General features: G+C 42.9%; 1 protein-coding gene across 2 annotated transcripts in view; it reads right to left on the bottom strand.

Annotated features, from left to right (window-relative positions):
* The window catches only part of mapk8ip1b (mitogen-activated protein kinase 8 interacting protein 1b), a 53,113-nt gene that overhangs the window by 3,810 nt on the left and 30,866 nt on the right, over positions 1-18,437 (bottom strand). For both annotated transcript variants that reach the window (XM_084361188.1, XM_084361189.1), the window contains exons 4-11: positions 11,966-12,047; positions 9,083-10,222; positions 5,691-5,766; positions 4,023-4,195; positions 2,949-3,052; positions 2,376-2,492; positions 1,863-1,933; positions 1,131-1,229 (exon numbers count right to left, since the gene is read on the bottom strand). In XM_084361188.1, coding sequence (XP_084217314.1) covers positions 1,131-1,229; positions 1,863-1,933; positions 2,376-2,492; positions 2,949-3,052; positions 4,023-4,195; positions 5,691-5,766; positions 9,083-10,222; positions 11,966-12,047 — 1,862 coding nt within the window. The remainder of the gene's footprint in view (positions 1-1,130; positions 1,230-1,862; positions 1,934-2,375; positions 2,493-2,948; positions 3,053-4,022; positions 4,196-5,690; positions 5,767-9,082; positions 10,223-11,965; positions 12,048-18,437) is intronic.

The raw sequence follows: 18,437 nt of genomic DNA, 5'->3' as shown, positions 1-18,437 counted from the left end.
TCCTAAGGGTTATACCCCATGTGGAGGTTAGCTTCCGTCCCACTAGCTTACAATTCTCAATGTATTTTCACATGGATGGTTTCTTTCATTTCTCTTTCTTAAAAATAAACTGAAATAAAAGCCTCTCTGTTGATGTTCTAAGAGATCAAGTTGCACTGCTTTATGCGACCGTCGAACTATACTATGCTATGCTATTATAAAGAGTGGTAGAAGGACACAGGCTCTTTATAGTTGGGGCACGATTAGGCGCTATAATGACATGGGATCTTTGTCATTCAAATAAGGAATGCTCCAATTGATTGGACGCAACTCATAATTGGCCAATAGTTTTTACAAATAACTTGAGCAGATGCTTGCATTTGTGTTTGAGAAAAATAATCGAATCAGAAAGTAAAAAACATAATTTGTTCATTGTTTTCACAACCTGATCCATCATGGTCTGCAGAGCACAGGGAGTATTAGCATTTCTACAAGCCGGCTAACTTCCAGTTTAGCGCCTCGCTAACGTGAAGGGGGATAAAACAATTTAATTGTTGGGTTATGACACTTAAAAGAATTTATCCATCATTTTACAGACGCTTCTTTCACAATGTTGTTTTCTTTTCTGTTACAACTGTTTCCGGCTCACTCGTGACGTGAAACGTGACGTCAGTGACGTACAACGTAACGATTCAGATAAAAATCACAGATGGGCTGCCTTGGCTGCGGGAAGTGGGAATAGGCATTTTTTAGCTGGTGTACCCCTGTTTAAAAACCTGTGTAGACCTGCTAATGTTGGTGGAGAAGCGTCAGGGGAGAGGTTGGTACTGGATTGGATCTTATTTATTTTGGAGGATCAAATTCAATATGCAGTATTATAATTTAGTACCTCTGCCAAGACTGCACAACTCTGCGGAAAGTGTTTTAGAAAGAATTTAGAAATCTGCAAATGGATTTATTCTGTATTAAAAGAGAAACAATCATAAGATACATGAATTTAAAAACATCTGGAAAATGGAAGTAGTTCACGAGATATTTAATAATAGCCTCCTTGTCAGAGTAATGAATCACTTATCCCAGTAATTATGAGGAGTGGGAAATGAGGAGTATAGAGTCTTACATGGGACAAAAGAAAAGAAAGTCACACTCACCCTACTGACTCTGCAAGAGGTTTTGTGGAGTTTTCAGAAACAAACACATGGCAGGCAAATCTGTGGTCTGCTGGGTGCTTTGTAATGAAACCAAAATACCTGCAGGGAACAGACAGGGGAAACAGGTAAGGCACGGTTTTTCCAAACACATACTAATTCACTGTGACATGCCTCACACTACTGACTACACCCATATCTTCACACCATTCACTTATTTTCTTATTAATTAAAGAGACTGCAGTCCAAGCTCAAACAAACCACTGCTTTTCTCTAAGATACAGCAAGATTGAACTAATATAGAACAGACATTCAAAAATTCTGGTTACTGTGTTTCTGGCTTTGTAGGGCAGAGTTGACTGTTTCACCTTCGATCAATTAGCAATTAGTCTTCCAGTCTCTGACTTAAGTCTAGTACAGTTGTTGATTTCTAGCGACACCTTGTGGTAGATTACTGTTTGGTCTCTGCATGTGTACAGAAAAGAAATGCACACCAAGGGTTCATGTGAGGTGCTGATCACTGGGAGTAGTGTTGCACACTCCGGCTCCATGTGCCTTTCTCTTTTTTATACTGATGAAGCTTCAGCACTCAGGCCTTCTTCAGTGAAACAGCTGAATGCCAGCAGAGAGGCAAACAGATGTTGAAAGTTTCCTTTCGAGTCAGAGAGTACAAAAAATGTGACATGCTACTTTAGTCAGAACAACCATTAAGTCGCGTTTTCTGCCTTTACTTACTTGCTGTTTTTGGGGTGATAGCCGCAGAAGGAGACGTTCTTTAACTGGAAGAAGTGATTGCACTCGTTACTCTGTCAACAGGACACAGGGAAGAGGCAGGATTAATCTCTATTAGCATCGAGAAGGTGCAAATGCACAATGCACACAAGTATCACAACGATTCATTACGCAAGAGTAGTTCTTGTTTGAGTGTTACGTTACTATTTTATGACTACTATAGTATACCAATGATATACTTCTGGGAAGTGTGATGAATAGCCACACATATTATCTGAACAGTGACTCATTAGAAAGATCTTTATTTGAGACATTTTGCATTGAATTTCACGTTACATTGCAATATTTTTCTCCCCATAACATATCTGCCTGCAGTCTCTATTGGCAGCCACATGGGGGCAACATGCCTCAATTGTTCAGCTTAAATGCTGATCTGTTATTTGACCAAACCTCATGCAGCTGCACTTAATTAGTTTTACATTAATTAGACAGACAAAGGGACAGCAGGAGTCTTACTCTGTCGCAGGCATAATAATCCTCCTGAACTGAGAGCTTGATGCCTTTCACGCTGATCTCCAGGAGGCAGGAGGAAGGCGGGTTGTACTTGACTGTCATCCTTCTGTTGGTGGCAATCTGGGAAACAAACATAAAAGAAGATGTCAGTTCAGAGTTTTAAATATCAACATTATAATACTGTTTATCCTATGAGATAATACATTCATTCTTTCTTTGACATGTTGCCAACTGCAAGAACCTCCTTTATCTTGTTGTGTGTTGCACCGTGAGAAAATGACACATACATGTACTTAAAGTGCTGTAAACATCTTACTGCGTTTTTAAGCGCAAAGGATTGATATATTTTGATATAATGATCACACTAATTTAGAAGTTGTTCATAAGATACAAATGGGATACATACTACGCTGCAGTTTTCTGCATCATGCTACATGTCTTCTACCAAAGTTTTCTGGGATAATAGCTCATGTACACATTTGTGGCATTTATTTCTCTGTAATGTTGCTTTAGTGCAGCAGCGAAATGCTTTACACACTCAATCGCGCACAAATGTGCACAACATGGGCCTTTTACCTTCTGCATTGCTGCACACAGAACATCGTTTCCTTTGTGGTAGGGCACCTGAACTGAGCCCAGGAACTTCAGCCGGTATCTGTCCATCCACTCACTGCTCTTCACTGCACAGGAGAGGAAGAAAAACAAATCCTCATAAATGACAAAACTGGAAGTAGATTTTTTTTATTCTTTGTTTGCAAAACGACTTTAGTTGCTGATTAATTGTCCGTCATTTTACTAATCGATTAATCAACTGTTTCAGCCCCACCTGATATCAACTTTAGACAACCAGCTTGACAGTGAGGAAGTGCTTCCTTCCCCTGTGACTTGTTGACTTGTTTCAGCATGTGGATATCTAAATACAAATGGATGAAGAAACACTCTCTTCCCTCTCCTTTTTTAAAATGTTTTCAATATAAATAACTTCTAAATCTATAAGTTGACAGCCAAAATGTATAATTATTAAACAAAAATATTGAACATTTAGTGTTCACCAATGTTTCCACTGGTTCTTTTTCAGTCAGCTAGCTTACTTTTGTAACTGTAACTCATACAGTTAATTTGACTGTAGCAGTGAATTAACACCCACAGTCCTGCCACAGATAAAACAGACTGAGATAAAACATCATTTTAATGCATAAGAATGCATAAGGAACAAATGCTAGCTTAAATGGAGTAGGAATTTAGCTAAAAAAATAGTCACTTCTGTTAGTTCTGGCTGCTAAATTGGAAAACAGTTCCTGATTGGTCGATACTGAAATACTGATAAGCTTCTGGACAAGTGGCACTGCTCTCTATTTATGTAATATTAATTAATTCTTACATAGTACTCATACTCTAGCTTGCATTGTTCACATTTCTGATGGGATTTGCCAAACTAAACGTGCAACCTTGTCGAGTCAACGTAATGCTGTTATCGTCGCTATCATGTCTGTAGTGATCAGTTCAGGACGCAGTTAGCCCAGATATTAAGCATTTTAAAATGATGTTCCTAATTCATCTCATAGACCAAGCCAGACCAAAGAAGGCATTTTAGCAACTTTATTACCACATTCACGGTCAGTTCTTCTATAATGGTGGCGGTGTCTGTACCTTTGTAGCTCTCGGGGTCCTTGGTCACCTCTATAGCGTAGTAGGCTGGGAAGATTCCACGGGCGCCAGTTCGCATGTTGTAGCCCTCGTACCAGTAATCCTCTGACTGGACCTCCACCAGCAGCGGATCATCCACCTCCAGCTCCAACTCATCGTCGTGTCGAGGGACAAACCTGTCGAGACAGACGTAGTAATGTGGACGATCGGAGGGACCTCACAGGCTTTCGATACAGTGGATGGCCAGTTCATGTCTGCAGCACAAACGTGTTTCAGGTTGTCCGTTTGCTTTGATATTTGGTTCATTTCAAAGGAATAGCCTGAGGCTGGCTGGTCAGATGTGATGCTAATGGCTACAGAGACACTAGAAAAATGCAGAATATTACACACAAGCTAGAAGACCATTAAATTAAAGGAACACTGTAACAACCTGCTGCTTTCAGCCATGCATGTATAATGTCTCGCACCATCACATGATATGTCAGTGCACAGAGATGCTGCTGTTCACATGACTGCATTCATCGCTGTTATTTTTGTCCCCCTTCCCTTTGCATCCATCCGCCTGAGGTCTTCAACAGCAGCTGTAACTGCACACTGCCAGCTGGAGTGCGACCGTTACTGCGGAAACATGAAGAAATTGAGCATGTTATGCTCCAACTAAAAAAAAAAGAAAAAGAAAAATGATTGACGGAGATAAGTAACTACATCCTCAAATTCTGCTCACGTGTGATTCAGGGGGTGAGGATAAGGGGACAAGGAAGATGCTGACTGTCTGATCGCTGCTCAGTGTGGCATGGACAGCGTCGTAGAGCTCGGAGCTAACTGAGGAGCTACCACCAGACTCTAATAGTCGGAAAGACCGTGAGTCTGGTGGAGCTTTAACAGCCACTCGAAGCACACTCGTGGCCCTTGGAGATAGTCACTGCGTGGGCGTGAGTGTTGCAGCCCGGCTAGCTGCTCTACTACAAGAGGCTCTCCAGTGTGGGTGTTTGTGGGCGAGTGCCAGTGCACAGCCCGAGACATGCTGTTTATTGTGGTTGACGTTACTGTTCGTTGGCCCTAGATATCTTTTTAAGCTCTGAATTCTGCAGTTATTGGTTGACTCATTTGTCCTTAGTTGAGGATTGAATCTCATTCATGCATGTAGTTTTTATGCCGGCGGTTGCTAATGCTAACGCAACTAGCACCTGTGCGTGAGAGGCACAAACTGGGGCTATGGTTAACCAGTAAATGTGACTTTTACCTGGTGTGGCAGCAGCTACCACAGTCAGACAGATACAAATTGGCAGAGCAGAAAAAGCTGTTTAAACACACAATATGTATTTAACTCTGATGCCAACAAGCATCTATACGATTACATATGTTTAGAGCACAAAAAAGCAGTGCATGGTTCCTCTTGGTTTTTGTTGCTTACACAGCTGTCATTACTGTATTTCCTCTGGTCATTCCTGTCAGTTATTGGTCGGGTTTGTTTACTGATTTTTCCTCCGATCCAGGAAGTTTTGACATCAGCTGTCAGATGATCAGACAGGTAAACAGTTTCACTCCACTAAATTCCGTCACAGCCAGCGACTTGGTGAAAACCTAATTATTAATATTGTGTTGATGGTGGAGTGTTTTTTCTCTGGTAGTTAAGAATCAGTGCCGTGTGGTGCCGTAGTTCTTCCTCACCTGTAGACAGCCCTGTGGCTCTGATCCTTCTCCTCTCCATTTATGATGCAAGAGTAAAGGCCAAAGGACTCTGCACCTTGAAAACCAGAGAGTAAAAGAGACAGAATGTGAGAGAGGCAGTAATAAGGTGTGAAGAGTCAGCCTGTGTATTCAGCTGGCAAGAAGATGAATGTCCATCATACACAAACAGAAACCACAATTAGGACACATCGTGTGTACTTCTAAGCACACGTGCATTCTCACGACCTGTGAATCACACTTTAATTAGGCGTGTAGCAGATGAGCATTGAGCATTTCTACCTATGTTCCCCTGAGAAATCTATCAGCCCCTCTTGCACTACTCAGATAAACTGCTGCAGTGTTTCTAATGATCCATCTGTAAAACACATGGACGGCATCCAAGAGGACAGCAGAGACTATTAGAGGAAATGACCGCACATATATTATAGACAACTCTTTCACTCTCTGTCTGTCTCTTTCATATTAATCCTTCCGTCTGTCCATTACACACCCGGTTGTGGGTCAGTGTATGACTGATGATATTTCCCAAGGTGAGAATCAGCCTAATGAAAGTTGATCCTCTATCAAAGGGCCGCCTTCTTGCTCCTCAGTCTTGTTCTTTCTTTTCCAATAGGAGACCGCAGAGATTCAGGCCGGGAAAGCAGCACATCTGAGCTTCTGTCATTAGGCCATCATCTCAAGGATTTTTGATGAAAGATTCATACCTGGCTGATGACTACTTTCCATTTTGTACACATTTTTAGACCCACAGTTGTAAGGCTTTTAGGCAATGTTCAGAGCGGCATTTACACCGCGTCCAAAAGCTCAGCCCCCTCATGAATGGCATATTTCTGCGGATTCCCAAGCAAGCGTAAAGACGGAGGATTAAATGATTTTCCCTGAGAGCTATAAAATCCCATCTCTTAGTGTTACAAACTGCTGTGCAGCATTTAGCCTCTGAACTCATTATTAAAACTGGTCTTCTTGGATCAAATTTGATCGTCTTACCTACATCTTTAACAAAGCTGCTTGCATATTTTAACAACAATTTCACGTGTGAACGCCTGTCTAGACTTAAAGGTTGAGTTTATCCAAAAATGAAACTTCATACATTATCTTCTCACCCCCATGATGATGTGAAGTTGGGTGAAGTTCCATCGTCCACAAAACATTTCTGGAGCTTCACGGCAAAAACAGTATTGCAGATTTCTCTTTAACAACTAAAGTAGATGGGGACTTGTTTTGAATCGTTAACAAACAACTGATATAAAAACATAAAATGGCTTCATTTAGCTCGTCCGGTATGATCCTAGTCTCTGAGAGCCCCGAGATCTTAAATGGATTTGAAAAGACGTTATTTATATCTCCTTTTTAAAGATGAAATCTTCACTGTAGCTCCTAAGCTAAAAATGTTAGCTCAGACCCTGTCTAAAGCTGTGCAGGAGCTCTAATGCCAATCCGAGGTGTATCTATAATTTTTCTCAACTCAACGTAGGATCTCGGGGCTACTCTGGAAGCCCCGAGGTCCCTTGGATTATGCTGGACACACTGTATGGAGTCATTGTTATTATACGTTTTAAACCAAGTCCCCATCTACTTCAGTTTTTTGAGAGAATGCTGCAACACTGTTTTTCTGCGAAGCTCCAGAAATGTTTAGTGGACTTCACTCAACTTTCCACCAGCATTAGGCTGAGTAGATAAAGATTGCATTCAGCATACAATATTCAATTCAATTCATTCAATACAGCATATGTGGAAAAAGTTGTATACAGCCTTTTGTGACTCTAGAGGGAGCTGTGCAAAATCTCTACTCTGCCTCAAATGATCCCAGCCACTACTCGTATACCATGCCTGTATTTCAGACCAAACTGTTGGTGGTTGAGTTGCATTATGGGCAATAGAGGCGCCAGGTTTTGATAAAAGGAAAGAAAATGTGTAGAATACAAAAACATTCGATCTTTGGTTCTGCTGTCTTGATTTAGATCCTTATACTTAGAAGACCACAATGCTAAATTGGTGGATTACTCTTTTAATAATGATCTTCCCAGAGTCCTGTTTGAAAAGACTTGTGTATCAAACACTGGGGGAAGCAAACACACCTTGAGTTGGTGCAAACAATGAAACGTGTTTGTCAGTTTACACTGCAGCTTTTGAGGATTCATGGGGTCACATTGTTTTATTGCAAAAGAAAAAGACAGTTAACAGTGTCGTCAAACACAACGGGGTCTGAAAATCTTCAGGATTTTAACTGGAAGCAGCCAAAACACATGAGAAAACATTGTTCCCCAGTCCTTGTAAACACCATCTCTAAGACCGCCATTGTTTGAATGCCTAAAGAAAGACTGTTTCTGAATGTGATTGGTCAGGACAACAGAGGGGAATAAAAGAATCTGGAGGCAAATCCAGGAAAACTGCAAGCTGCTTTTGGCTCAAGGTCCCTCCACCCAGCAGGCCAAGGAAATGTCCAGCTGGGTTTGTGCCCTGAACGTGCTGCTGTCAGAATGCTGCTAACGATATCAACAAAGCAGCAAAAACTGCACATTAGGATCATTTTAATGTAAATAATATGTTCCTTTATCTAAAATAATACGTTTCAGATGTGATTCAATTATTGCTTTATGTCTTTCTTACTAAATCTTTAGTCACAATCACAAAGTTAAATCTAACTCAGTCACATATTTGCAAAGAGTTACGTGTCCGGTGGATGATGATCTGTGCTGTACAGGAATATTCCAGCACCTGAATATACCTGCGGCTTTGCTTCATCAGCCATCATCGCTTTTAGCTTTTATCGCCCCGCTGCCAATTCTGCTAGACAGCATTCACTGCTGTGAAACTGTGTGACTAAAGGGAATCACACAGAACAACAGCCTGCTGTGCTGATGTGCTTCCTGGTAGTTCACACATAATTCTACGGGGTGAATGTAATGTCTTGTGTTAAGATGTATCGCTATTCTCACAAATAAAAAATCAATTCTCTTTGACAGAGAGGAGGGTGACGTGTTGCTGTGACCGATCTGGTAAATGGATGAAGATTAAAATAGTGATGTTATAAGAAGATGTGGCTTCACATTGTGACGTATTGAGAGGCTACATTCATCCTCATCCATTCATTATAATGAACAAATCGATATTCAATGCTTTTTCCTCTCTCTTTTTGTATAAAAGATATATTATGCGCACCTTCTGCCATCGGAAAAGGCTAAAGTGTGTTTTCTGATAATATACCTATAAGTTTGAATTCGGCCTTCAACAGAGCATTGACCTTTCAAATGAGATTGAGACTTCCAGCTGTTAGACACTGGGATTAGATTAAAAACCCCCAGCACACTTGATAAAATAAAAAAAAAACAAATAAATCACTACATGCACTAATCATGGCTGTGACTTACTGGAGGAGCGAGAGCGTCCATTCATGAAGACGTTGAGGAACTTCTTGGAGAAGTGCAGGTCGACCTCTGGAGTGGAGTCTTCGGACAGACAGGCGGTGGCCTCTCTCCTCACTCCTCCTATCCGAGCGCCGTCCTCGTCCTCCTCCTCCTCGTCTTCCTCCTCGTACTCCTCCCCGATGGCCGACTCGTAGGGAGAAGAGACGCAGTTGTCGTAGACGGTGGCCGAGTCGCTGTCGTCACTGTAGCCTTGGTAACACTGCCGCAGACTGACCAGCTCTAGCTGAGCGTGTTCATCCACCACTAGTGTGTATTTGACTGAGTCATATGAGAGGCCGCTGGCCTCCGAGCTCATGGAAGTCCTTGGTGGAACTCTGCTGCCACCGCCATCCCCCTTTCCTCCCCCCTTCCTCATCCTTCCATCCATTATTATCCTGTCCACATCCTCATCCTCCCCACAGTAGCTTTCATCTGTGGCGTCCACGTACTCAACCGATGACCCGGCTCTCAGCATGACCCCAGCCCCCGTACCCTCACCCTTCAGGCTAAGATCCAACGCAAGGGAAGAGCGAGCTGAGAGAGCCATGCTGGGCGGTGTTATGAGGGACTCTACACAGGAAGCATATGAAGGTGGGGGGACATAAACCTCGTCCTCCTCGTAGATGGATGGGTTTGTCCGGTCTGGGAGGGGCTGGTAAGGAGGCGGGCCCTCTGTGTCGGAGCTGATGGACATGCGGCCCTGCTCAGTCTGCTGCGAGAGGAAAGGCCGGTCCTGTACGTTTGGGGCTTCAAGGGGGTCGGCTGAACGCAGCACCGGAGTCAGGTAGATCTCCTCTGTGGGCTCTAGATGAACGTCCGTGTGGTAGCGGATCCTTTCCCGGTGGTTTCCGCCTCCATCCGCCTTCCCTGCCGGGTAAAGAGGAGCTGGTGTGTAGTTCTGCGGTGGTGGCGGGGCAGGCGGCTTCTCCTGAAGCTTAGAGCGCGTCGCAGCCGCTGTAGACGAGCCGTGCGAGTGTCCAGAGGTGTGGCTGTGTCTGCAGGGGGCGTCAGTGGAGGTCCCGCGGTCTTTGGTCTGCGCTCCCCCACCGTGCACCTTGTCCTCGTCACTCAGACAGCTGTGCTCACGTGGAGGGGTGAGCTCACCTGGAGGAAGAGCAGACGCAAGCAACAACACGCAGACAGTCGCACAAACACACATGCAGACAGACAAGGCCGCACAAAGGCCAGACGCACAGAGCAAATGATGCAGAAATGCAGACATGGCGGACAAACAGACACGAAGGCGGACATGGCAGCGAATGGACAGACAGAAAGCACAAACGGGAAGAGAGAAACGTAAAAATGGTTAGGTAACGGATGCCAGGATTACGCAGCTTAATCCCCATTACTCATCAAATTCAGAGTGCAGCAGGGAAAAGGTGATTGATGTGTTATGTCATAATCCATCGGCAGGGAATCCAACCATGATATTTATTCACTGTGGATGATGCAGCATGGCGTCTGAAAGCTCAGGACTGCAAACTACATGTGAGACAAAATTCAGCATTTACGGAGCAGGGTGGCCAATCCTGAGACTCCGCTCGAGAGGAATTAAAGTCTGTATTTTGCATCATCATCAGAGAGTCCATTCGATTCAAATTTTAATTTAGCTGAATTTTTCTCAGACAGCTCCTTAAAACCAACTCTCAACTCAAAATGAGTCTATGGTGCTTGTGGAGCCATTTGATGTCACTTACTAGTTTGCGTATGAATCGCACCAGTTGTGTCCATTTAAAAAATCTGCAGGTTTTATTACGCAATGTCTAAGAAATCTAAATGCGAGTAAAAACAATGGTACAATATCTGTATGTGACTTAAATAGTTCAGGTTTATGGCGATGGAACTGTGTATGGTTTGAACAGACTGAATGCATCAAAAATGTTTAACCTGATGGAGATCAAATGATTATAAATCCTGTTTGTGATTTACTGTCAAAGCATTTTTAATCGAATTGTTAACTTTTTCTCTGTTGTCTTATAAATGGAAAAGTTCCTTTGGGTTTGATTTTACTGAGCAACGCTGGACATCAATGCCATTCGGCTGCACGGGTCACTCCAGTGCAGCCTCCACGTCACACTGCACAGAATGTATCACGAGCGCCCAAATGGACAAGATCAGCCTCGTAGTTTCGCAATATAGAGTGGCAAAATGGCTGCAACGCCCCCATCGCTGACGGTAAAATCCCAAATCAAGTCTATAATAAATTTAGCTAAAGTCAAACATTAAGGCAAAGTCAAAATAGCCAATTTAAATTCAGCATTTGTCTTCATTTCAATTCATCTGGTGTGAACACAAGGCTAGAAACGGGGTTACCATCTCAGAGTATTGAGTGATTGCTCCCATTCTGGCTGAAGTGAAGCATGAAAGGCAGGTTGATGTATCCTGATTTTCAAAGCTTTCTCTCGAGGTGTGTTTTAAAATGATCGACATAATGAGTGCTACACTTTCCCCGACAGTGGCGACTTGTTGGCTGTGAGTTTGGTTAGTCTCGCCTCACATGCCGCCCTGAAAAGAGTTGTAGCAATGAGCAATGACAGCTCCAAGCTAACTAAGCCCTGAGCTGGCTAACACACACACACACACACACATAGTGTGTAGCACTGCCGCAGCTAGCTAGACTTAGCTCAGCATAGCTAATCCAAGCCTTTACACTGTCCCCTGAGGATCAGAGAGACACAGCCTGCCAGACTCACTGCAAATCACATGCTCATTCAGCTGCTGTGTTCGCAGCACACGGGTGAGTAATGTCAGAGACGGCATTCTGATCTGCACGCTCAAAAAGAAAGTTGAGCTTAAATACTTGAAGAGCTTCATGGTGTGAAGATCCGGTAGGAGAGAGGAGCTCACCTGTTTTCAGAGGCGATGAGGAGCCTGAAACCTTCTCCTGCCAACTGTATTTCTTCCCAAAGGAGTTGTTGTTTAACGTGTCCTGAGGAAATGCAGAAAAAGAAGAAGGAGAAAAAGAAGAAGGAAGTGGAGAGAAAGAAAAATAGATGGAGAGACCGGAGAGAGAGAGAGAGAGAGAGGGAGAGAGAGAAAGAGTTTTAGTCACCGAGTTCTGGATCCTCACACTCAATGTACACAACTTTTTGTTTCCCTGTCTCCCTCTCTCTCTCTCTCTCTCTAAACTACACTGTTAGACACTGCACTGCAAACTACACACACACTCACACACACACACACACACACACACACACACACACACACACACACACACACACACAAAGCTTTTATTCTGTTGAATGAGCAGGGATTCTTTTGTCTGTGCTCCGTGGTGTGCATTTAAAGGGACCAGACCTTTCACCACAGCCACTGGACACACACACACACACACACACACACACACACACACACACACACACACACACACACACACTGAGAGTCTTTAGGCTGGTTTGGGGAGTTGCTGATAGATGACAGCCTATGAGAGCCTTTTCTAGAAAACATGATACTTCTCAACAGCCCTTCTTTCAAATTCTGCCTCAAGGAAGAGAGACAAAAAATGCAAGTGTTTTCCAGTAAAAAGAAAATTGGCCCCATAGCAGCGTGACTGAAGAGGAATCTGTGATTAATGTTATTTAAGAGGAAATTAGCTGAAAATCCTTTTTGACCTTTGTCAGTTTAACCTTTCACTTTGCTGCAGTGATGTACAGGAGAACCATCGGGCGCGGTCAACACGCAGTGACATCACGTCACATGCTGAGTGTGGTTATCTCTGCAACTCACTACACTCCTGACCACACCCACACAGAGGTGCAGCACACTTGAAACTGTCAACCAGGAGAAGGCAGTGAAATGTATTTATTTTCTACTCGACACACTGAAATGTAAAAGGACCAACATGCTCCAAAAAGTCACACCCTGGGGGCAAGAGAAAGACAGGTGAAGACTATGGCTGGGAAACATCTGAAGTGACTCAGTACTAGTGGCGAAACGATAAATGAGTTTGTGTAATCACTTTTTTTCCACTGGCCATTTAAATGGCCCACCACCAGAGACCACCAGAGACCACCAGAGGAATTGTTGGCATCTGTGACATGTGAGAGAGAAAATGAAACGACGTTTGTTGCTGCTTCATGCCGACGTTACATCTCCATGTACCATTTATTATTTCCTCCTTTAGCCTGCCCAATTACTTACCAAAGAGGCTCAGATACATTGGTGGGATTGTGGACTCTTTTCTGTCTGCTTCTCTCAGTCATGGCGTAGTTATGTTTTTTTTTATCTAGCTTCCTCAGTATAGCTAGGCTAACTTTGTTTCAGGCTTCAGGCTGAACACAGCAAAGTTACAGACATGTGTTGAGGGGACGAGGACCCTTTAAAACCCGGCACGAGGACGTATGTGAGGACTCTGGATCTGACTCCCTTCCCTGGTGACGGGAGACGGTTTTCCCGGCTGGGCGAGGACCAATCGGAGGTTGCCGTCAGAGCGAGAGTGGGAAACAGCGGTGACTACAGTGATGAGCTAATGATCAACTCTGAGGAAACACGGTCCCTCAAATTCAGAAACGCAGAGTTACAGCCCGGCCAACAATGATGTCGGGCTGGACATGCAGTTACAGTTTTGTGTCACTCTCACTGCTCTCATAGTGCTGCTTTTGGCCACGGCAGGCAACTGTCTTCAGTTACAAAGACTAGATGGTGAACACAGTGGAGCATTTAGCAGCTAGAGGGAAGATTGTTATCAACACGACCCTAAATTAATCAAAATACTATCGGTACCAGAAGAGTGTTGAGGTTGACACCCAAAGACAAGAGAAGGAGAGACACAGAGATGGTAAAGGCAGATATTAACGGATGGAAGAGGAACTGGAAACTCCTGTGACGACGATGTGTGGTCAAAAATAACATTGCGTCCTCCTCCTCTGTCCACCCAGCACCACGCATGAGTCACTTCCCATCTACGTGTACCAGGCGGAGACAGAGCTGTTGCCCTGGTAACAGTGAATCAGCAGGTGGGAGACTGCAGTATTGATCTGAGGATTCACCGTGGTGACAAAAAGATCATCACTCAGGGAAGTAACTCTGATGTAGTGTGTATTATTAATATCGAGATGGAAGTGACTGTGATAGCGCACAACAGTCTGATGTTCAGCCGTGGGCAACGCACGCACACACACACACACACACACACACACACACACACACACACACACACACACACACACACACACACACACACCACACTGCATGTACTTAAAGAAGCAATTTAAACTGTGATGATGTTGATGAAATGGTAACTTTAACATTATTCTTATCATCATTTTTCTTCTGAATAAGTTTGGCTAACATGAGACCTTATGAGATGTCTGACTGCAAGATCAAACGTGATAAATTTAAATGATATTTCAGGGTGTTTGCAGCGATTGACAGACTGACTAAAAACTAAAAACCCCTTTCACTTATCTCAGTTTTATATATACTTTTAAAGAAATATGAAAATGTTTCTTTCTTCATCATTTCCTTGATGTTGTATTTGCCCTTGTGCGTTCCTGTATTTGAGTACAACTTAGAGTGCAGTATGTAGGTTAACCCTCTAAATCACGTACTCGTATATACACACACACACAAATACACACATCTAGCCTACTTCAACATAAGGAGGCTGTCGTACCCAGATGAGAGATTAGAGTGTGACTTGGATTAGGAAGGAGGACTCCCTCCTGAGATGGACGTCTGTCTTACTGTCTGTTGGATCATTTGACTCACTATCTGTGAAATAAAACCTTCCCCCATTTTTGCAAATACCTCCGCAAATACTGTACATGTTTGTCTACTTCATTTTTAAAGACTGCAGCTGATCTTCCCTTTGATACAAATCCCACTAGCCTTAACTCTGCCTCAAAAGTGTTTAAGGGTCTCATGATACCTTCGTAGGTTTTTTCACCTTGTAATTCTCTGGCACTAGCCAAGTTATTGGATATTAAAAATATTGCTTTTCAAAAAGCCTCAGTGCTCTGACTGTGATCAGTGTGCAGAGCTGCTCTTGTTCAACCACAGAACTCACTCGCTGCCAAACGATGCAGAGCTAAATGTATATTTTGCATTTTTACCAATCCACTGACCTGGAAACAGTCACACAGCTCGCTCTCTCTCTCTCTCTTCTTACAGTACTCTCTCTGAGAAGAAAAAAAAAAAAAAAAACTGCCCGGAGATCATCAGCACTCATCTGTCTCATCTCATTTGAGTTTCGCCTGCACCGCCTGACTAAACCTCAGCTTCCACTGTCAGCTGGAGCTGTAGAGCTGTTGCAGTGTCTCAGTTAAAGGTGTGCTGGGGAAGCAAATCCACCACAGCACTTTATCTTTATTATAAAGCCATTCTGGTGATGTGCTTTCAAGCTCAGGCTCTAAATGAAAAAAAAATTGATTCACTCATGTGTTCATTTTATATTGCCATGAGGTCTTCCAAATCTGTGCATTTTGTCTTGGTTTTTGTAACAAAGCAGGTGAAAGAATGTGACTGAAAGAAAAAAAATCACTTCCTTTGCTTAAGTGAGAAATCCATGAAAGACCGATTTCTACACCCACAGGAGCAAGACATTTACCAGAATGCAGCGCAGACGTACGGCGCAGATCTGTCATCAGCACAAATGCCTTGTCAACAGCTTTTCGTAGCGTTTTTCTTCTCATCTTTTCTTGGATCAAAAGGTTTTCTGTACTTCATCCACAGCAGAGCCATTTTATGCCCCAGCCTTTGGGCTTGTCAGAGGGCTTTCTGGGAAATGTAGGAAACTGCAAGCTGAATCACTGACTGAAGAAGTCGAGTCTAGATGAGGCGGCGCGGCTTAGAAAAAAAAACTACGCTCCTCCTAGAATGTGCTGAACGATGAATATCTTTACTGACCTACCTCACCTAATGAGATGAAAAGAGGCAAAACATGAGGAACTGTCTCTAATTAAGACCTTCCTCATTTTATATTCTAACGTACAGTACCCGACCACATTCTTTAATGTCAGCCAGTCAAGATTCCTGAATGAAATGCCAAATGTCCATACACACTTTGAAGCACAGAGCCCTGTGGAGTTCAATTAGCTCGATCGTTTGAATCTGTGAGCAGAAATTAAAGCGAATAATTAATATAAAAAGGTTGTAACAGATAGATCTAGATCATCTGCAAATATGGCCAAGCTACATTAGAGTCCAAAAGCCAAAATGACTACAAGATCTGCTGCTGATGGATGCTCGGTCTGTTGCATCATATCTTCAAAGTTCATGCAAAGGCCACTTTCAGAAAAACCCACGCTCAATTAACATTAAATTATTTTAAATATTTTTTTTGGCTGCTGTATGAAGATGGTTAACAATATCCCAGGAGACAGGAAGACTTCCCAAGTAGAGAAACGTTTCAGAGCAATTACTTGCTTTATACTTGGCTGTTCTGACAGGTCAAACACACACACACACACACACACACACACACACACACACACACACACACACACACACACACGAACAAAGGCATATCAGCGGGAACAGTAGGCATGCTTCCACCGCACAGAGACTGGGCAGAGAACAAAGCGCACACAAATATAGAGCTGCTTGGTTGATCATGTTGACAGCCTGCACTGTGGAGAGTGTGTATGTTAAAGTCAATGGCAAACTAACATACAAAATACTCTATAGGTTGCATAACATAGTGACCAGAGAGGCGTTTACATTTCTATTGAGTCTGGCAGGCATCAAAGAGTGCATGTTTTGAAAACTAAAGTGGAAGAATGAATATGAAATTTAGAATACATTTACTATTATATTATTATACTTACTATACTTTATTATTATTGCTATAAATGCATGAGTTACTAAACCATGCCCTCAAATAACTATATTCCCTCAGGTTTAAGAGAATAAACCTGACATTACAGCAGTAACAAGTGAAGTCACACATTGTTGTGGCAGCTGCAGGCTAGCAGCTTTGTTTTAAAGTCGAGTTGTCTGTAAAAATGACTACATTCATTCTCTTCAATTATTTTTTATGGTTTGAATTACAGTAATAATGAGTCAAATGGCAACATGTAATGTGAAAGGGTTCACTCAAAGTGATGAATTCTCACCAAGCTTTTTAGCCTCTTTCAGCGTACAGTTTTGGTTTAACGGCAAATTTACTGTATGGCATAAAAATCTGGTGTGTTGCTGTCACATTTCTGTCGTAAGCCAATCAAATCATTTCAATCAGCCTGAACGGAAATGACTGGACTGTCTACCTGCCTGTCCTGCTTTGCCTGTGCTCAAATTGTGCCTGACTGGAGTCTTCCACAAGTCTAAGTGAGTTAATTGCTAAAGCTAATAGCCAGTTAGTTTCACAAGAACGGCAGAGAAAGTTTATATTTGTTACTATATGGTTAAGGTTTTTGTAATGTGTGAATGGGATATGAGGTTGTTGAATATGTTCAGCAAAGACAACGATGCACTTGGGAAGAACGAATCACTGCAGCGGCTAACCCCAGTACTGTTAAAACAAAGCACGCACCCCATCAGCCGAAGAACAAGTTAGTTAGTGATCGTTATTTACTTTTGTTCATCATGTAAAAGAGTTGCTTATATGCGTATTTACTAGACTAGAAAAAGCTAAAAGAACTTGTGGAATGTAGTGAACTATCCGCTCACACATATCTCCAGAGCTACGGGGCAGTTGGTGTAGAAATCTGGATACGGCGTGGGAAGTGGAGCCCTGTTCATTCAAAGCTGCTCAGTGATGCATGGAGCCAAGAAAGCTCAACTTCCTGCGTTTAAAAATATTCCAGATCCCACACTGTTGGGCCTATAATGCATGTGCAGTAGAGACTTCAGCTGGCTGACTTCAGGGTTAATCCTCAGCTAACTTGAATGATGAAAAGACTTATCGGTGCGTCTCTTCTAGACTTTCAAAATGTTATTGGACCAAACGGATCAAATTCTGATAGTGAAACAGGTCCTTTTGCGGGGGTTGTGATGCTCTAAAATATCCACCATTCTACAGTTGCTTCTTTTACAATGTAAGCTTATGGGAAAAAGGCTTTTGGGGCCAGTTTGGCCAATATGTCGCATTGGCTTTAAAGCTCGGCGCTGTTCCTGGGGGCTTGGCTGAAGCCATTCTGCTACCAAGGCGCTCCAAGTCTGTCCTTTGAGTGAAGGAAAACAAGAGCTCTGCTTTATGAACAGAAGGTGGACGGACACACATGAGATCAACAGACATGCGTACCTACACTCACACACACGCACGCGCAAACACGCACATAGCCTCACCCAAACACACATCGTCATTTTGTATGTCTACACTTGTGAGGACCCTCATTGATACTGTATATTCTGCTGCTCCTAAACTAACCATACTTAAACC

Source organism: Pagrus pagrus, assembly GCF_965226575.1.
Source record: "Pagrus pagrus genome assembly, chromosome: 1".
Taxonomy (NCBI): domain Eukaryota; kingdom Metazoa; phylum Chordata; class Actinopteri; order Spariformes; family Sparidae; genus Pagrus; species Pagrus pagrus.
The sequence above is the reverse complement of the archived record's forward strand: the minus strand, read 5'-3'. Positions and strand labels throughout refer to the sequence as shown.